Below are 20,677 nucleotides of genomic sequence, written 5' to 3'. Positions count from 1 at the left end.
AGTGTAGATTCAAGTTTGCAAAAACCATGGCCTCCAGGGGTAGGTTTGGGACCATAATAGGGACTACGGTTTTACATGCAAATAGATATGGAAAATCTTCTGATATGGACCAAGGTGACTCAGGTGAGCGATGTGGCCCATGGGCCTCTTGTTTTCGTTGTTATCGACTGGTATATAATATATATGGTAAAAGTTACTCATAACAATGAATATCTTCTTCTGTCTATCTCACGTACATGTATATGATGTACATTATATTATTAATCATATATAATGTGATATTTGACATGATGTTGATGATTTGAAATTCAAAATGGACTTTATTAAAATTTGATTAAATGGACATTATGATGTTGATTAAATTATAAATCGGAACTATATAATGTAAAGTTAATTTCTGAAACACAGATATTTCTCTAGCAAATGATATGTACGCAGTTGCGTACTTGCGTATAGGCGGCTACGCGCCTGGTTGTGATCCTTTGGAGCTAGATTTGGGCCACAATATGGGGGTCAAACATTTTCATGGGAATAAAGATTGATAAAAAAAAAAAAAATCTTTTAAAAATTACATGTTCAACTGAAAAATTGGCCCAATTAACGTGACTCAGGTGAGCGATGTGGCCCACGGGCCTCTTGTTTTGTTGCTTTCTCTCCATTTATAATCTGTGAATGTTTTATACATGTATGTCCTTTGTATATGTCTCTAATCATTACTGTTCTTTTAATTGGTCAATGATCAATCATATAAATCGTATGAGGATAATATTTTGGGGGACTTATACAAGGAACCACTACAGAAACTTATCGGCCTACAATTGGTTACATGATTGAAAATGGGAAATATGCCCGTTTGAGATCTTTGCATGATAAAGGGATTTTCAGAGGGATTATACATTTTTGAATGAGCAAGAATAGGGCGAATGGGATGCACGGGTGAACAGGGGATTTCCCGTTTATTTTTACTTGCGCGGTGTGGAGTTATTTCGTTACTAGGCTTGTTGTGGCGTGTGGTATTGCGTATTTTATTTTATGGTATATTAGGAAAAAATTATTTGAAATAAGCAACGTACATTGATAATTCCACATTCTACATCGTAATATTCCTTCGACAGCTTCTCTTAAAGTTAAGTGTCAAATATTCTTGGATAAATTTGCTCGTGCGACGATTCGAGTGTGTACCTTTAACTTGACCAATCAATCTTGTGTTTTTACTTCCTCTTTCGATGACAGAGCGATGTAAACATGGCGTCAGCCAAAAGGCATCACAGAAGTCGAGAAAGTCACTTTATTTACGATCTGCCATTCAGTATAACCAGACAGATATGTTGTAATTTAGATGTGGACAGGGCATGGGAAAAATTAGGTAACTATTTGGAATATGTCGCTTAGATGACATCAAATCCAAGCACCAATACGACAGTGCAGTGTGACCTCGATTTATTTGCCATGATTCGGCACGAGATTTTTTGCTCATAAACTAGGCTAAATGTTGATATTATCTTTCAAACCTTGTGTTTAAAATGTTCAAGGTGTGGATAAGATGTTGAAGATAATTATATCTAACATGTGATTTCAATCTGAATTTAAAAATTAAAAAAAATCTACTAGCATGTAGATCTATCTATATAGATTTATTCACTTAAACAGGTTGGGAACACTTCCCCTATAGCGAGATATTCTCGCTAAAACGCGATTATCCCTCTCTAGCGAGAATAAATATACCCCGTACAACCGACAGAAACACCCGTGGAATACATCTCTTCGTGTTTCACGTGAAAAGAAGACAAAGTGCTAAAATGTGTGATACTTCTGCAAATATATTAATCAAAACAAAAACACTCACGATGTGTATTGGAGTTCAGACTGCTTCCCTTTTATGCAGCAACTTTGACATGCAATTTCATGACTATGTTGTCAATTTCATAGAAACAATTCGCATCATGTTGAGTGCGTGTCGCGCTTATTCAGCGTTGCACGGGATTTGGCATTATTTTCAATGAAGACGCAAAAACATCTGTTTGTAATAATGTTTATTTCTCGCTAAAGAGGGATAATCGCGTTTTAGCGAGAATATCTCGCTATAGGGGAAGTGTTCCCAACCTGTTAAAGTAATAACTGTGTAAGACAATTCAAGACTTGCAACTTTGCCGTAAGTTGTTTTGTAAAACGGGCCCCTGGTAACTATGTCGACATATGTTTACATTGTCGCAGATTATATTATGAAAAATTTGGATGTCCCCCCTTCTTACTAGAAGTTTTATTTGAATTTAGGGTACTCACTTTTATTTATTAATTTTTTCACAATTAGTATGATTATGCTTTTTGGTCATTATTCGTATTTCATTTTTTGTGAATGATCTTTTTCTTATATGTGATGAATACTGTTAGATTAATTGCCCTCCAACAAAATGGACTCTTTTTAATTGATAATTTGGAGTAAGCACAATTTTTTAAAACATCATTAAGAATATGTGTGACTGAAACAAATCTGTAATATGTGTTCAATATATAATTATCGAATGGGGTCATTATCAGTGCCCTTTTTGTCAAGCAGATATCTTTTAAACACACATCTCTGTGAGAAGCGCACGGACACGATTATTTTGTGGATTTTGTTGTATCAATGTCGAAAATAACTCCTCAGATTGCTATTGTAAAACACATATTCATAAAACTTAGACACACATGCTCTTATTTTATCAATGAATATTCTCATGATGAAGTCTGTTTAACAGCAATCATTCCTTTCATATCCAATAATTTCTGCAGCATCAGAAATTGGTTACACCATACAAGAGGTGCGGATGTTTGAGATGGCCATGCAGCATCCCAATGGCAGTCCATGCAAGGAGGTGTTAGGTGACTGGGGATCAAAAAACGCGACAGCCAGAGATTTATACCTCATCTTGCAGAGGATTGGCCGGCGACGAGAGGTGCAGCTATTGGAGTCCTACTGTGAGTAAATCAAGAAGTTGAGTTTGTCAAATTCTAAGGTAGTAATGTCATGCACATACTGTTTTAGATCATGTAAATTAATCTAAGTACCTATCTTGTGTCCATGTGGGTAATTTTGGTAACTACAGTAAGGTTATGATACCCAATCATAACTCCTCGAATGTCTCACGCATTTGACGTAGATCTCAGATGTAATACGATGGCATCCTTGAGTAAATTTGATGCATTGTTAGCTATGACATATGTAACGTAGTACAGTAGGCTGTGACATCATAGTTGATAATGCATCAAATTCACTCATGGATGCCATCGTATTACATCCAAGATCTATGTCTATTCAAGGAGTTCTGATTGTTATGATACCCCCACAAATGAAGTTTAAGGGGGTATATTGGAATCATCACCTAGTCCATCCCTAGACATCAATATGTCCAGCATATGTATTCTCATCAATGAACAGATTTGATTAAAACTTCATGGTATCTTACATAAATAATGTAAGCTGATCTTGAAGTTAGTATTTCAGTTTATTTCATATAACATATTCCCTATCAAAATATTCTTGTAGAAGTTAGCTACAAATTCAATATTTAATTAATCTTGTCTTACACATTGGAAGGGTGGATTGACCATGAATTTACAACAAATGTATATGTAAAAGGGAAAATTTCATGTATTACCGTGTAAATATAATTTTTATTGAGGATTCGATTTTGGCCTTATTAGCGAGGGTGTTGAGATCACTATAAATGAATATTGCTGACAATATATTCTGCATAGTAGGTAATAGTGTTCTTGGAATTAAAAAGTCAATTAATTAGCTCTCGCTAAATACATATACCCATTTTTATGGAAGAATTGCTAAATTTGTGTCTTGTTAAAAATTCCACTTGTACGGTTTATCTTGGTTTGCTAAGCTCTAAGATTCCTGCAACTAAAAATCAAATGGAAGTTCTCCAAGATAGGAACCTGAACATTGTTTAGCATAATTTTGCTTTTTCAGTACAAGTAATATTTTCGAAACTCAAAATGGGGTCCACTCACCCCTTCTCTGGATCCACCCTCTTGATATATGTGAAAACTTCGAACCTACACTCTGTTTATTTCAGTTAATTGTTACTCTGAACCGAAGAAGATGCCCTTCCAGAGTCATGACGATTCCCTGTGTACAGGAATAGTGTCGCCCTCTATGATCATGAGGACTCTGGACACAGACAGTAAGAGCATTTTGAGTTGTTTACCTGTACCGTGTATTGATGATTGGAATGAGTACATGAATGTACAGACACACAGTTTGTAATATCACATGGGTGACTAGAATTTTGTATCTTTTATACAAGCACTGAATGCATAGATATGTTTAACACTGCATGTGTATCTTCACAATTTTCTTTACTATAAAGTAGATTAATGAAATTGGTTCTAGACCTTTGATTAGGTTATAAGAGGCTCACAGTGCACCTGACAGAGGCTCACAGTGCACCTGACAGAGTCTCACAGTGCACCTGACAGATGCTCACAGTGCACCTGACAGAGGCTCACAGTGCACCTGTTGAGTCATACTGAGTTAGGTCGATGAAAAAGGAAAACATTTTTTTTTTTACAGTCATATAAATCAGGACAGAGAAAATGCATAAAATTATGTCTAGATACTTAGCAATGTTAACAGAAATCATTTCCCTAACCAAGTGATTCACAAATTTGAGAGCTATTACATCTACAATGGTAATTATCACGGTTCATGATTAAGGAAATGAAATGGTTGAAGGTGTAAATGTAACCTTTCAGGTGATGGTTTCACTGTGCATTGTATATGACCTTGTATTAGGCAGTTTAAGGTGTACACGTAACCTCTCAGATGATGGTTTACCCTTTCTATACCAGGGTTTATGCCAATTTTACATAATATCTAACATGGATTGAATTCTTATGCCTTAAAGGTTTCATACTGCTTATTACATAGCAGGACATTTTTAGCCTCATCTTATTTTTGGCCATTTTGTTTTTATCTTGAATGGGCAATTTTTTTTTTTAAAAATGGGTGAATTTAGAACACATTATTACACTGATGTACTTAGAAAATAATGTTAACTTAGGCAAATTCAAAATAGGATGAAATCTTTTCCCAATGAGTCTGCCCAGAACAAATCAAAATGGGGCAAATATTTCCCTTTTCATATTTTGGAGTCAAGTCAACTCATACCCTGACCGACTCATACCCAGGTCAACTTGTACCCCATAGGTCAACTCGTACCCAAAAGGCAAAAGTCAACTCGTACCCAAGAATCTGGTTACGAGTTGACTCTTGCTCTTTAATATGATGACAACTCGTACCTAAGCGATATGTCACTTATATGCGCATAGATATATTGCATTATGGGCAGATTCTTGGGTACGAGTTGACTTTTGCCTTTTGGGTACGAGTTGACCTATTGGGTACGAGTCGGTCAGGGTACGAGTTGACTAGAAATCCATATTTCCCGTAGTATAAACTGTTAACAATGTCTTTGTAGACCTCCCAGCCCCACCAAGCAAAAGTAGCTCAAAGGTGAGCAGTGGAGCGTGGAGTACGTCATCCATGAACGATTCCGCCTCCATGTCAAATAAAGACGTGAACCTGAATACGCCCGAGAACCCCAAGGACAAAGCCACAAAGAAGCACGCAGAATACAAGGCTATCCCCTCTCTGACGGATGAGCCGTTTTGTCCCCCAAAGAAACACGACTACCTGGTAAAACTATTGTCTTTTTTAAGTGGATTTTCAGGACTATGACCTTTTACATGCCTGCTTGTTGTCCCTTAGGTGTTACAGTCAATTCGAGAAAGTAGTATAATGACTTCATATATTTCCTTCGACCATTTTTGTGATTGAAAAAATTACATTTTTTTCATTAAAAAAAAGGTCTATCATGGTTCCTATTGCTGTTGAAAGATGAAATACTTTAATGTCATAGTCAGTTTGATAGCAGGATACAAAATATTCACATGCAGCAAAACCGCTTACTTACACTCGATAGCAACATATTTGGTGTTGGGTGATATTAAATACATGTGGACATGTATGTGAATTTTCTGGAACATTGACTGTCTGTTTATGATGCTGTGTTGCTGTTGGGTGATGAGCCATGTATTAAGATTTTACGTTGATTACGTACTTTATTAGAATTTTTATGCCCACAGAATGGACAATTTAGGGGCTTTTGTCCTGTCTCTCTCTCTCTCTGATTCTTTGTCTGTGGCAAAGTTTTGTTAACTCTGCTTCATAGAGAGCAAAGCCAGCATCGTGAAGCAACGCGAGAAGCTTGCTCCAATGATTACGCAATTGAGTCACATGATTTGCTCTTCATCAGCTGAAAAATGATGGGGATTACCCATAATGCTTCCGGAAAAATGTCACTGTCACTGCGGTATACTTCATTGACAACCCCGTAGATGAAACAAATAAATAGTTTGGAAAGTACCACAAATGATTTTAAATTCCAGACAAGCTTTCCCATACCTTCGTACGTTTTGTTGTTGCTTGATATGAAAGAAAAACAATCGCAGTCACAATGCACAGTTTACATCAACCGCGTTATATTTCCCGCATTGAATGACATTGGCTCAAGTTGTGTTGTAAGATGTTATGGGTCTTCGCTAGTCTCAACTGTGCTATTTTCACAGACGAATACCAGGTTAAGCTTTAATTTCAAACAGAAATATACTAAACTTTTTCAAAATTTACGTCTGTAAGAATGCGAGAAATTAAGAAAACCATATAGATATATTTTCTTCATGTGGCTTTTCATGTTGCTATACCAGAAATGTAAATAAGAAGTGTAAAAATTGGAGTTGGACATGAAAATTTTCCAGAAATCGCAAGTTTGGCAAAATAAAAAAATCGGGGCGGGCCAATTTTTGAGGGGCGGGCGGGGATGATTATCTATCAATTAAGTTGAATTGGCCTTAGGTGAGATGTAACACCATCCCAAGTACATGCATGTAATGAAATCCTGAAAGAACCACTGAGAGTCACCTCTAATTATTGTCATCTCCATGAAACAAACAAATTAATGTATATACATGTATTTGTACTGTACTTCTCTGACAACACATTTTATATACTGTGTATAAACTCAACTTTGTGACCTTCAATGATTGGTTGTCAGGGAAAAATGAAAGAGACGTCTGGATTATCTAGCTCCTCCTCTTCCTGTGGCGATGAGAAGTCAATGTCTTGCATCAAAATCAACAAGTGTGACATGGATGGTCCGGCCCAGGAGAAGGGAGACATGGGGGAGAGGACAATGGAGTCCAGCTGGATGGAAACTCTCAAGTACGTGGATATCCAACATTTCTCGACCTTATTGTGTATACTCACTGTGGATTCCTACATGTAACTGTTTTTTACATTGTATATATACTCAAGGTCAATTCCATAGTGCGAGAGCTAGGACCTCATTGTACATGTATATACTCAAGGTCAATTCCATAGTGCGAGAGCTAGGACCTCATTGTACATGTATATACTCAAGGTCAATTCCATAGTGTGAGAGCTAGGACCTCATTGTACATGTACACTGTATATACTCAAGGTCGATTCCACAATGTGAGAGCTAGGACCTCATTGTATATACTCAAGGTCGATTCCATAGTGCGAGAGCTAGGACCTCATTGTACATGTATATACTCAAGGTTGATTCCATAGTGCGAGAGCTAGGACCTCATTGTACATGTATATACTCAAGGTCGATTCCATAGTGTGAGAGCTAGGACCTCATTGTATATACTCAAGGTCGATTCCATAGTGCGAGAGCTAGGACCTCATTGTACATGTATATACTCAAGGTCGATTCCACAGTGTTATAGCCTAGGACCTCATTGTGTGTGTGTGTGTGTGTGTGTGTATATATATATATATATATATATATATATATATATATAATATATATATATATATATATATATATATATATATATATATATATGCCAAATTTACACAATTTGATCATATTTCATAGAAAATCAGGTAACTTTAAAGACTGCTTTTTTCTCTCTGATCCATTACAAGACTCTCTTTGCATGAGAATAAGAACTATATCAATATTTGAGTAATTGTATGGAGTTTCACGTCCGTGTATGAAAAAAATCACTGACATCAAGACCAAACAAGCTGTATAGGTAAGGTATTAACCTACCATGACATGGTACTTCAGGGTCAGTGAAATGACTCAAGACTTTCCCCAATGCACTCTTCCCCATGCTGAGTGCATGGGAAAGAAACTTTCATTGGCTACCTTCTTTTTACACCAAAGCAGAGATTCCTCAGCTGAGATTCAAAATCACGACCTCCTGCATGCATTTACTGGTACATAAAAGTCATAGTGAAATATCATGTAAATTCACATTGTGTGCCGTGTACATGTGTGTAATGATGTATGTTAATGTTGTGTGATACATGTGTGTAATGATGTATGTTAATGTTGTGTGATACATGTGTGTAATGATGTATGTTAATGTTGTGTGATACATGTGTGTAATGATGTATGTTAATGTTGTGTGATACATGTGTGTAATGATGTATGTTAATGTTGTGTGATACATGTGTGTAATGATGTATGTTAATGTTGTGTGATACATGTGTGTAATGATGTATGTTAATGTTGTGTGATACATGTGTGTAATGATGTATGTTAATGTTGTGTGATACATGTGTGTAATGATGTATGCTAATTCTGTGTGATACATGTAATAGGTATTTTTTATAACAGAAATAAGGACGGCTACTCCTCCCTAGCTAAGGATGGAAAGTGTGACATTGACATTGCGGTGGCTCTGGTAGGAACTCAAAGCTTCACCAACAAGGAACTTAATCACGCCACTAATGGCTTCAGTGAGGAGTACAAGATAGGGGAGGGGGCGTTCGGGGAGGTGTTCCGGGGGTTCTTAAAAAGAACCCAGTGTGCTATTAAAAGGTTGTTTCCGGTGAGTACAGAACTATACTTATTACCTGTACTGATTATAAATCACCTGAGCTGAAAGCCTGTGTGAGCCTTTGTGATCAAAGTTTTATCTGTCTGACATTGGTTTCATCCATTTTTATGGGCATAAATTTCATGGACATTTAAAAAAAAAACCCAGTAGTTTTGTTGATGCATAATTTTGTGGGAAGGTTTTTTTCTTTTAATGTTTTTAATTCATGAGCATAAATAGTGTTTCCATGATAATTTGATTCCGTGCTCTGAAATAACCACAAAAAGAATGAAATATATAGAGTAAGTTTTGAATCTAGTATACAAATACTAGTATTCATAGTTTAGGGAAATGGTCTTCGATAGATGACCTTCTTTGTAATGTCCAGTGCCTGTGCCTCATGTAATGTACAGTAGATTAAAGTTCTCAGTGTATGTGATCCCTAGGGCCAGGGATTGGGCACATTGGGGGTTCTAAGTAGAATATGAATATGTGGGATTTTTGTTTAAAACTCCTATTCCCCAGAGCCACAATGACACAATATTTCCAGTTTATGTACAAGCACTGTATTTTTATTAAGTACAGGAGGTCTAAGTTAACATTATAATCTCTAAGACCAGGGGATAGTGAGGATTTTTACTTTTTACTTTGGAAAATGCAGCTGTTCAGATGAGCAGTGTGGAATCTTGTTTTTATACGCCCATCTCTTGACCCTTGACCTCAAGGTCAAAATTAAAGGTTTTTTACAATGGATTCGTGTCCGGGCCATAACTTCTTTGTTCTTTGACATAGGCATACCATATTTGACACATGAGTGTATCAGCATGAGACAATGTGTCAGGTACCTTCATGACCTCCATATGACCTTGACCTCAAGGTCAAAATTAAAGGTTTTTACAATGGATTTGTGTCAGGGCCATCATGACTTCTTTGTTCTTTGACATAGGCATGCCATATTTGACACATGAGTGTATCACCATGAGACGATGTGTCGAGTACCTTCATGACCTATATGACCTTGAACTTTGACTTCAAGGTCAAAATTGATTAGAGGGTTTTGACATGATCATACCATAAGACATGGGTGTATCACCATGAGACTATGTGTCATGTACATTCATGACCTTTTTATGACCTTGACCTTTGATCTCAAAGTCAAAATTATGGGTTTATACCATGGATTTGTGCTTGGACTATATCTTCCATTTTCTTCTACAAAGGCATACCATATTTTTACACTCAGGAAAGAGGTAATTTATACCTATTAACAACACCCTTTGGGAGATTGGGGTAAGCGGGGGTATTCTTAGTGAGCATTGCTCACAGTACCTCTTGTTTGAAAATTATTGTTATATGGAGGGTGCATAATTTGTCTGGTGAACTCCTCCCACAGTTTTCAAGCGAAAACCTTATTTTACAGAATATTTGTATGGGTATGGAAGATGTGCATGTGGCAAGGATTTTGATTTATGTCAATTTTAAAGAAAATTACAGGTTACTGAACTTAGTCCGTTTTGAGGAATTATTACATAGAGAGTACATGTTTTGTTTGTTTTTCCTTCCACAGTTTTTAAGTGAGGACCTTCTTATTATACAGAGTATTTGTATGGGTATGGAAGATGTATATGTGACAAGGATTTTTATTTTTTCTTCTTATTTTTGAGAAAATTACGGGTTGTTGAACTTAATCCATTTTGAGGAAATATTATATTAAAGAAAGGACATGGTTTGTAATAACTCCTCTCACAGTTTAGAAGCTTATTAGGGTCTTTGTAAAGAACTTGAAGATGTGGATAGTGCAAGGAGTTTAATTCTCAGCAATTTTTAATTCTCTTTTAATGTAGAATATGTACAGGTTGTTGACATTGGGGAAATATTTTACACACACAACTCTTGGTTTGTCTATCTACCTCCTGCCACAGTCTTAAGCTAAGACCCTTTATTCATACAATGCAAAGAAAGTATGCCACAGCCTGATGATGGCTGAAATACTACCAAAAGTAAAGTTCTACAAAATATGGCTTAAGAAAAACACCTGATCTAAGCATTTCATGGGTGTATTATGTACTGTGTGTGGTACTCCTGTATTTTATGAGTGTATTATGTACTGTGTGTGGTACTCCTGTATTTCATGGGTGTATTAAGTACTGTGTGTGGTGCTCCTGTATTTTTGTTTTTTAATTAAATGGTACTGTGAAGCCTGCTTGATAAGTTGAAAGTTACATCTGAAATGACAATGTTAGACGTCTGATTTTGCGTCCACTAACTTGTACAGTACAAGTCAAGGACAATTTTAACCACTAGACTGTATGTTGAATTTCATGTAAATTTATATCATTTACAGAAACAGGATGATTATCTAAATCACCAGGAACATTTAACAGCAGAGCTCAAATCACTTATCAAGTAAGAAAGTTTAGCATTTATAAGTTGTTTTCTGAAGCATCAAAGTTTCCTTAAAGGGAAAGGCAACCCAAAAGAATTTTACATGATAAATGATCGGATTAATCATATGATAAAGATTTGTCATACAATTTTGTTGATATATGGCCTTGATAAGCTTCAGTACTAATTTGAAAATGTCAAAAATTGAAATTCCCGCGATCTATGGAGGCTGTCATGATGAGTAACTCTTTTGTATTCAAGATCATAAAAATCAATAATTTTGACGTCACACCGTCTGTTCCGGTTTTGATGTGATTCTTAGATCATCCACAGGTGCTCTGGTTCATTTTTTCTGGTGTACAAATTTCTTTAAAGAATATGTTTAATAGCATAATAAATACATGTACATTATAATAAACCATCAATAAATCAAAATTGGATTACCTATTGTTTCTGAAGTTGAAAATTCAATGTTTTGGCATTTTGGCTATTTTGAAAAGAACATTGTGTATCAACTAAAGCTGCAAGGACTTAGGTGCAAGAAACATTAAAGTTACTTGGGTCATATCACTTGTTCTGGAAAAAGAAAAGAAAAGTGAACCTCACCAACAAACAGATGAACTAAATAACCCACATCAATAAACTGGTAAACTAAATAAAAACATCAACAAACAGGTGAACTAAATAACCCACACCAACAAACAGGTGAACTAAATAACCCACACCAACAAACAGGTGAACTAAATAACCCACACCAACAAACAGGTGAACTAAATAACCCACACCAACAAACAGGTGAACTAAATAACCCACATCAACAAACAGGTGAACTAAATAACCCACACCAACAAACAGGTGAACTAAATAACCCACACCAACAAACAGGTGAACTAAATAACCCACACCAACAAACAGGTGAACTAAATAACCCACACCAACAAACAGGTGAACTAAATAACCCACACCAACAAACAGGTGAACTAAATAACCCACACCAACAAACAGGTGAACTAAATAACCCACACCAACAAACAGGTGAACTAAATAACCCACACCAACAAACAGGTGAACTAAATAACCCACACCAACAAACAGGTGAACTAAATAACCCACACCAACAAACAGGTGAACTGAAGTTTGCTGAGTTGTACTTGTAACATACAGCTGATAATGGTAAAAATACAAAACAGTTTTTATGCAAAACTGATTTATTTTTAAATAAAAAAAAAAGAAGATGTTTCTGACAATCAGCTGTTAACTCTAACGTCCATTAGTGAGAATAGTTTAGCTAATAGTGAGAATAGTTTAGCTAATAGTGAGAATAGTTTAGCTAATAGTGAGAATAGTTTAGCTATGGCTTATTTCATGACACTTGAGTGACATGGAAATGGGCATTACAAATTCTGAAGTTCCTTCTGATACCTTTTACCTCTAGGTACAGGCATGAGAACATAGTCCCTCTGTATGGCTATACGCTGGAAGGAGGGGAGACCTGTTTAGTGTACCAGTTTATGCAGAATGGTTCACTGGATGACAGACTGAAATGTAAGGTAAGTATCGGGGGTGGGGGGCATCGATTGCATCTGTATTCCCTGTAGATTTCTCCGATCATTCGTCACAAGTGTCTCCTTTACTCAGCCTCTGTAGCAAACATTGTCCATATCCAGTTTGGGTGTTTGAGGTTTAACATGGGGGGCTAGTTATGCAACGACCATGTGCTTATAGGGGAGCTTGGTGCAGGTGGGTTGAGGAATTTGGACACTGGCAGATGTATTTACACTTGTGTCACACAGTGTTATTAACACATTCCAGAATAACACCAAACCTTTGACCTGGCACCAGAGATTGGAAATCATGAAGGGGGCAGCATGTGGGCTACAGTATCTACACACACTGGATCAGAAACCACTCATCCACGGAGACATTAAATGGTACGTGAAATGTCTAATCATTAAATAATTCAATACACGATAGCTTAAATGGTAATTTATGACATGCATGTATTTGTCTCCAAATACATGCACATGTACTTTGTTCTTGTTAATGAAAACAGGCAGAAATGTGTAGTTGATTTGCATGCATGTAGAATTAAAATCCTTGGTTAATTGTAGTTCAAACATTCTCTTGGATAAGCACATGGAAGCTAAGATAGGAGACCTGGGATTGGCTAAGCATGCAACAGGTGGAAGCCAATCTGGGAAGCTGACACATATCACCAAGAAACAAACCGGCACAAAACAATATCAGACCAAGGCTTACCTCCCTCCAGAGGTCATCAGGGGCAATGCCATGTCTATCAAAGGAGACACTTACTCATTTGGCGTGGTGAGTTACGTGTGTAATGTATATGGTACACATACATGTACTATGTACTGTATAAAAATATTTATACCAACAATACAAAGTGATATCTCGGTTATACAAGATACACACGTGTGTTTAAAGAAAGAAATTAAACTGTATTCTGTCTGAGAGCTGCATATGTGAAATTACCATAAATTTTTTGGGAGTCTTTTCCAATATTTATTGTAAAAAATCTTGTTAACCATAAAATATTTAAAAAGTCCCAAGTTATATACATGTATGAATATAACCAATGATATGTTTCAAAATATTGATTCCAAGGGCAATAACTCTGTTTTCATTGAATCCTTCATCAAGTTCATTGTGCGATAGAGTTTATTTTTTACAGAAATTTTTGTCTAATGAATAGTTTTGGAAAGAAGCAGTTTCATGAAATTATTATCAATACTATAATATTGTTTCATACAGTTTTTTTTTTTAAATTTTGATAATGCTTTTGAATGAAAATTGCAATTTTCTGATGTTGATATATGATTTTGTATATGTATGTCTCGCATCTTAAAAAGTGTGATGATTTATTAGTTTCAACTCTAATAAATATAAATTGAAATAAATACACATTTTAAACTTTTATCAGATACTAATGCGAGTGTGAAGTTACATGTACATGTACCTTAAATTGAATTGAAATTTGAGTAATTTAGTTGATTATTTTTTGCAGATAATGCTGGAGGTTTTCACTGGAGAAGCAGCATATGATGAGAACAGAGAAGGGGGACAATTCCTGGTAGGGATCTGTGATGTTTACGAATCTCTCACAGTGTTAGCACTGTTTCTTTGGCACGAAATTGTTGATAATGCAAGTCAACATTCAAATATTAAGGTCAAAAGATATCTCCTTCTTACACAGTCAATCTGATTAAAATCAGACCCTCAATCCTCTCCTCTTTTTTTTTTTCTTGTCGCTACACGAAAAGAGGAGCGGACCGAGGATCTGATTTTAATCAGATTGCTTTCACAGTTATAATTTGAGGAGCAGTAGAGTACATGAGAATACTGTATACATGTGCAATTCAGGAAAACTGATTTAATAAAATGTTGATATATACAACATGTACACTGGACATGACACTGACGATGGGTTTCTCTTTATAGAAGGATTACGTAAAGGAGTTCAGTGATCTGGAGAACCAGTATACGGAACTGATAGACAAGAGGGCAGGCTTTATAGGCGACGATGTCGCTAAACACTTCTTCAAAGTTGCCTCGCGTTGTACATCACAACTCAAAAAGGACAGACCCGATATGGTGCAGGTAAATCTTGAATGCAGATCTCTTCAGAGTTCAATGAAAATTGGTAGAGAAATTCGAGGAAAATAATAAAAAAAAATCTCCCAATTCCTGTCCCAGCAATTTTATAATTTGTTCAAGTTTTGAGATTCTTATCATTGATAAGGCAATTTACCCAACAGTTATGAATAATATCACAGCCCACTATGAGGTGTAAAATATGTGTAGTTTAGCAGGGTATGATAGAGTTACATGTAGTGAACTGAAGACAGTCACTGTTTAGCTGCAGAACTGTAGCTCTCTGAAAAAATATTGTGACAGAACGGTTCCGTCATGGAACCGTTCTGTCACAATATTTTTTCAGAGAGCTACAGTTCTGCAGATAGTCACCATTATGAAGTAGATTCACTGACATGATGTATTAAATTTCAGTCATGTGATCAGTGTCCTGCCTATCCTAAAAAGTTGGGTCTTCCATTTCTATTAACATTTTTAAAGTTGATTTTCTACATGTAGGTTCACACAGAGCTGAGTGATGTGGAGACTGCCTTTAGTCAGAAGTATGCCACAAAATGTTTAGGTTGGTCGACAACTTGATCTTATCAACATATTCAAGACTACTTAAAATCATATAATGGTATGGTGAAAAATTCCCATTCAATATTGTAAAAACATTTAAAGTCCATTATACGTTTTCCTTTTTTTATCCCTGTAGAAAATGCAGACATATATAATGGCTGTCCTCCTGCAGGATCTATGTCAGATCTGGGAGAAACCAGAATGGATGAATTCTCATACACCAGCAATGGCTACCACGATCCGGGTCTGCTCGCAGTGCCACAACAGCCTGCCTCAATGGTCTCTCAACAGGGCTATCCAACAGATGTGCCTCAACAGGTCTACATGACCAGCGTGCCTCCACAAGGCTATGTGTCTCAGCAACCTTACCCAGCTAGCATTGCAGTCCAGCCTATGACTGAAGCCATGAGGTTACAGTTAGGATATGATTCTGGATTGAAGCCAGATGAAATTCCTGGATACTTAATGACACATCCTACTTATGAATCGGATCCTCAGAAATTGCAGGAGATAGAGTCGGAGTATCCATCGGATCCCTATAAACTACAGCAGTTAGAGGAGCCACAACAACCAGACTCAGGAAGCTCATATGACATGCCAACATTAAGTGATGGAGACATTTACCAGTCGAATATGCATAAGCTGGGGGAAATTCAGAAATTTGAGGAGAGTTTAGACATTCCATCAGAGGCACATTCTGTGCCGAATACACAGCATCAGTGTGACAATGCAGAAGCATCCGGTTACTTAAATCCAGAAGAAGAAGAGATCACTGTGTCAGGCATGCAGGATATGACACTCTCTGATTCAGGTGCACTGGACAGCAGCAAATCTACAACTCTCACACAATCAGAAAATCACGGTGAATCTGAAATCTCACCTGCAAATGCGGTTACCGATCTGTTGGGGGGAAATCATGAGAGATTGGCACAGGAAATTGAAGCAGTCGGAAAGAAATCTGGCTTTGGTGCTATGTCGTTGTTTGAAAAATACAAAGAAGCCCTAGAAATGGAGAATGACGAGGGAGAGTACGACACAGGTGAGTCTGTGGAGTATGATGATGACTACGGCACCATCACTGGAATGGATGAGGGGCAGTTTGGGCAACAAGAGGATGAGGATGAGGAGGTTACTCTCACAGAGGAGGGGTATGAGGAGGACGGTGATCAAATCACACCGGTGGCTTCCCTTCCCATGGAGAATAGACAAACGTGCAGTGTTGTTCATTATGCCCCCTCTAGTCCAACAGAAGCCACAGAGGAGGATTGTGGGAAAAACGATTCCAGGCTGTTCTCGGACAGTAGTGAGATGTTAGACAATGACATTCTCACAGAGAAATATGAAGGGGACACACCACCAATTCGCCTGGTCTGTGATGACCTTGTGTCAGATTCTCAGCTCTTTAATGAAGGAACATCATCAGACTCTCAATTGTTTTGTGAGAACTCGAGTTCTGAGTCCTGCGCATTCCCAGAGGAGAGTAAATCTTCATTATCAGAGGATACGACCTCAACAGACATTAAGGGTAGCAGAAATATTTCCGCGGTCGTAGCTAGTGGACCAGAGAAGGATATTAAGCCACAGCAGGTCAGCCCCACCCCTCTGTGGCAGCAGCAGAGAATGGGGCCCAGCGAGGGCGAGTGTTTTGTGTAGGAGGAGTTATAATGTGATATGTCGATTCATGAAAAAGTTGTCAAAAATTTTTGTTTAACGTGATCTGATTTACATTTTGTTACAATATATTACTGTATAAGTGGAATTTTCAGCAAGACACAGATTTAGCGTTTTTTACATTAAAGTGGGTATATATATTTAGCAGGAGCTAATTTTGGGGACTTTATCATTCCAATAACAATCACTGATACCTTTTATGCAGAATATATTCTTAGCGATATTAAATGCCTAATTTAAATCCTTGCTAAAAGTTCTGCATATACGGTATTCTACTAAACATGCATTGCATGGAAATGTAGTGTAGGGATTGCGAAAAGTTAAAATGCATTTTCCACCAGAACTACCTACTGATTAGATAAAAATAAAAGTTCAAATTGTAATTTCTTATAGGTTGTAGAACATGTGAAATATGATCAACTAAAATGAAATTGTACAGAATTTCTTGAGGTACATCTGGTGGATAATGGTATTCAAGTGTTGCCCTTTAATTTTTTTTTTCATTTCAAATTGGAATATCTATTGTTAATCTTCTGTCTGAATCCAAGTAGCCATTTACTGTAATAATAAATCATACATTGTACATTTCTGATTTCCTTTGGTATATCATAAACCTAAGTATTTCAGCAATATTGGTGCCTTTTATATTTTCAGAGAGGTCAACATGCAGGGTCAAGGGTCATGCCATCATAAATGCATGATCCAGTACAAAAAAATAAATGTATTCTATAATAAATGTTGTTATTTTATGCCAAACCTAAATGTATTCTATATCAAAACTTGTTATATGCCAAACCAAGCAAATTGTATCATACATGTACATGCTCTTTCTGTGTTGCCTGCAGTAAATATGAAAATAGTTATACTAAAACCATTTACAATGGTAACTCTCATTGCCCTCTGTCCTTCTAGCTAATGATGACTAATGTTGTACCGTTTTTGTAAAGAATCTGATGTGCTTTTGATCTGATGACAAAATGTAGGATATGCCCCCCCCCCCCCCCCCCCCCCCCCCCATGTGTATTACAGAAAGGTGTTTTCTGATACCATTACAGTGTGTTATTGTGAGGATGGGTAGCGGTATGTGATATGATAGTTGTTTTGATGTAACCTGTTATGGCCATTTTATAAAACTTAACATCTGATGACGGTAGTTAAAATCTGCCTTCAGTCCATGTCTAAATTCAGTTTTCATTTCCATGGTATACATATAGCCTGTGGTCATGTTAAATTCACAATTTTCATTTACTGCAAAAGGATTGCCAAAAAAGAGAGAGAGAGAGAAGTAATAGTGGCAATAATCTGATTTGAATATTCAAGATAAATTTTATTACCAGTGCAATTTTGAAACATGTAACACTTTCTGATTAATTTTTTAAGGGAATTTTGTTTAATTTAATGTTTTAATTTAAAGGTTGCTTTGTTTCAGAAATTAAGTAAGATAGATTCAGTTTCATGACAAATTGGAGTACATGTGTATAGAATTTTTTTTTTATTTGCCTTAAACGGGTGCTTCTACAGAAATGTGCGGTCGTACAGACTTACATTGTACTTGTAGTACTTGCCAAGAAATAATAGTGTGACAGCGTAGCTGATGTCTGTAGATATAAAAATATGTCTGACTGGATCAGGTATACCAGAAACTGATTTTAACTGTCAGAGTGCTAACTGTAGATAATTTTGTTAAGAAGCAGTACTGATTCAGAAATGCTTGAAATATATTGTTCATAGAGAAATGGCATTGTGGTTGTGTTTTATTGAGATTTGTTTCAGCAGTTCGGCTGGTTACAAGTTTTCACCAGTGATATTTATACATGTATTTATATATTAAATGTTAAAAAAGTTTGTTTTCTTAATATTGCATCAAGGCATATGTATATTTGAATAAAAGTTTCAAATTAAAAAATATTCTTTCTTTTTTTTGCGCCCCCCCCCTCTCCATTGCAACATGTGTCAAATTTTGGCCAGACAAAAAATGCTATTGTATGCATGTTTGTGGATGAATTCAAAATTAAGTACATGTATATATTTTCGAGCAGATTTGTGGCCGAGTGGTTAGAGCATCATGCTCAAAATCACAGGGCCACTCACTTTGGTTGACGCAGGTTCGAATCCCGAAAGTTTCCCAGTTTACTTTCGGAAGGTCGGTGGTCTCTTCCCAGGTACATTGTATCTGGGTTCTCTCTTCCACCAATAAAAACTGGGTGCCACCATATAACTGAAAAATTGTTGAGTGTAGCGGAAAACATCAATCAATTGAGCAGAATTCAATTAAAATCAGTAATGAGATGATGAATTGTTGTACATATGTGTACTAGCTAGCACTCAAACTTTAAAAAATGTGTTCTGATCTAGAATCAAATTAAACTTTTGTCATCATGCAAACTTTAGTCCTTCCCTACTCCCTATTGGTTTGGACACTTGCTTTATAAGCAGGAGGCCCAGGTTCAATTTTTGATCTTGCATTAAACTTAGATGTTTTAATTAACTGAGATATAGAGTATTCCTTTATCAAGCGTCTGGGAATAGAAGTGAAAGTCTTGGGGTCTCGGCTCGTATATGACCTTAAAAACGCAGATACTGTGTCACATTCAGCATTGGCATGATAAAGAACCCAAGCTGCCATGACCCTGAGCACCAGGCGTAGGTCAAAATTTAAATTGTGGCACTTCATCTACAGCTGGTGACGTCTCTATGCGAGTGAAAATTTCTCTAATGGGATGTTAAACAACATACAAATTCATGGATGCTTCTATATTGACTTTGCACCCCTTTCAAGGACCTACCCTGAAATACAGTGTTCCCTCAATATATTGCCAACTTTTGTTCAAGACCAATTTGGGCAATAAGGCCGGTGTGGCACTATAGCGAATTCACCATTACTGACAAATTTACTGAGCAGTCAAAAAGAAATTCAATTTGGTCTCCATTCTGTATAAACACTTACTAGATAATCTCGAGTTTAATTCCTCCCCTACCGACAAAGTTGAAGGGGACTTGGGGTTTGCACTCTGTCTGTTATGTAAATCAGTTGCTTTGCCATATAACATGCTACAGATCAATTTCGAATTTCATCTCAGTCCGTTGATTTTTTACTAAGTTATGGACTCCGAAAAATAGCATGAATTATCAGTTTTCTGGAATATTTTAGCTCATCTGACCTGAGAGCTCAAGTGAGCTTTTCTGATCGCTCGTTGTCCGTCCATCTATAAACTTTTTACATTTTCGACTTCTTCTCCAGAACCATTGGGCCATTTTCAACCAAACTTGGCAAAAAGTATCCTTGGATGAAGGGCTTTTATGTTTATTCAAATGAAGAGCCATGCTCCCTTGAAAGAGATAATCACAAAAATGGGTCATTTAAGTCCCCCTGGGCCAGAGGAACTTTAATTTACATGAAAGCTTCCTAACATACACTGTAGTGCAGATTCAATTTAGTGAAAATCATGACGCCTGGGGTAGGATTGGGCCAGAATAGTGGATCAAAGATTTACATACAAATATATAGGGAAAATCTTAAGAACCACTGGGCTAGGAA

At 36.7% G+C, this 20,677-nt stretch overlaps 1 protein-coding gene across 1 annotated transcript; it reads left to right on the top strand.

Moving 5' to 3' along the window:
• The first annotated feature begins 975 nt into the window (after positions 1 to 975).
• LOC125655009 (uncharacterized) lies at positions 976 to 18,716 on the top strand. Its single transcript, XM_048885121.2, has 14 exons — positions 976 to 1,366; positions 2,773 to 2,958; positions 4,068 to 4,175; positions 5,472 to 5,689; positions 7,107 to 7,273; positions 8,709 to 8,922; positions 11,255 to 11,316; positions 12,731 to 12,845; positions 13,108 to 13,226; positions 13,407 to 13,620; positions 14,321 to 14,386; positions 14,755 to 14,913; positions 15,406 to 15,469; positions 15,605 to 18,716. Exons 1-14 carry the CDS (start codon positions 1,246 to 1,248, stop codon positions 17,119 to 17,121), a joined length of 3,330 nt encoding a protein of 1,109 aa, XP_048741078.2. The 5' UTR covers positions 976 to 1,245; the 3' UTR covers positions 17,122 to 18,716.
• Positions 18,717 to 20,677: the final 1,961 nt, after the last annotated feature.

This window comes from Ostrea edulis, chromosome 7 (genome assembly GCF_947568905.1).
Source record: "Ostrea edulis chromosome 7, xbOstEdul1.1, whole genome shotgun sequence".
In the NCBI taxonomy this organism is placed as follows: Eukaryota; Metazoa; Mollusca; class Bivalvia; order Ostreida; family Ostreidae; genus Ostrea; species Ostrea edulis.
Note: the sequence above shows the minus strand (reverse complement) of the source record. Positions and strands in the feature narration are given on the sequence as shown.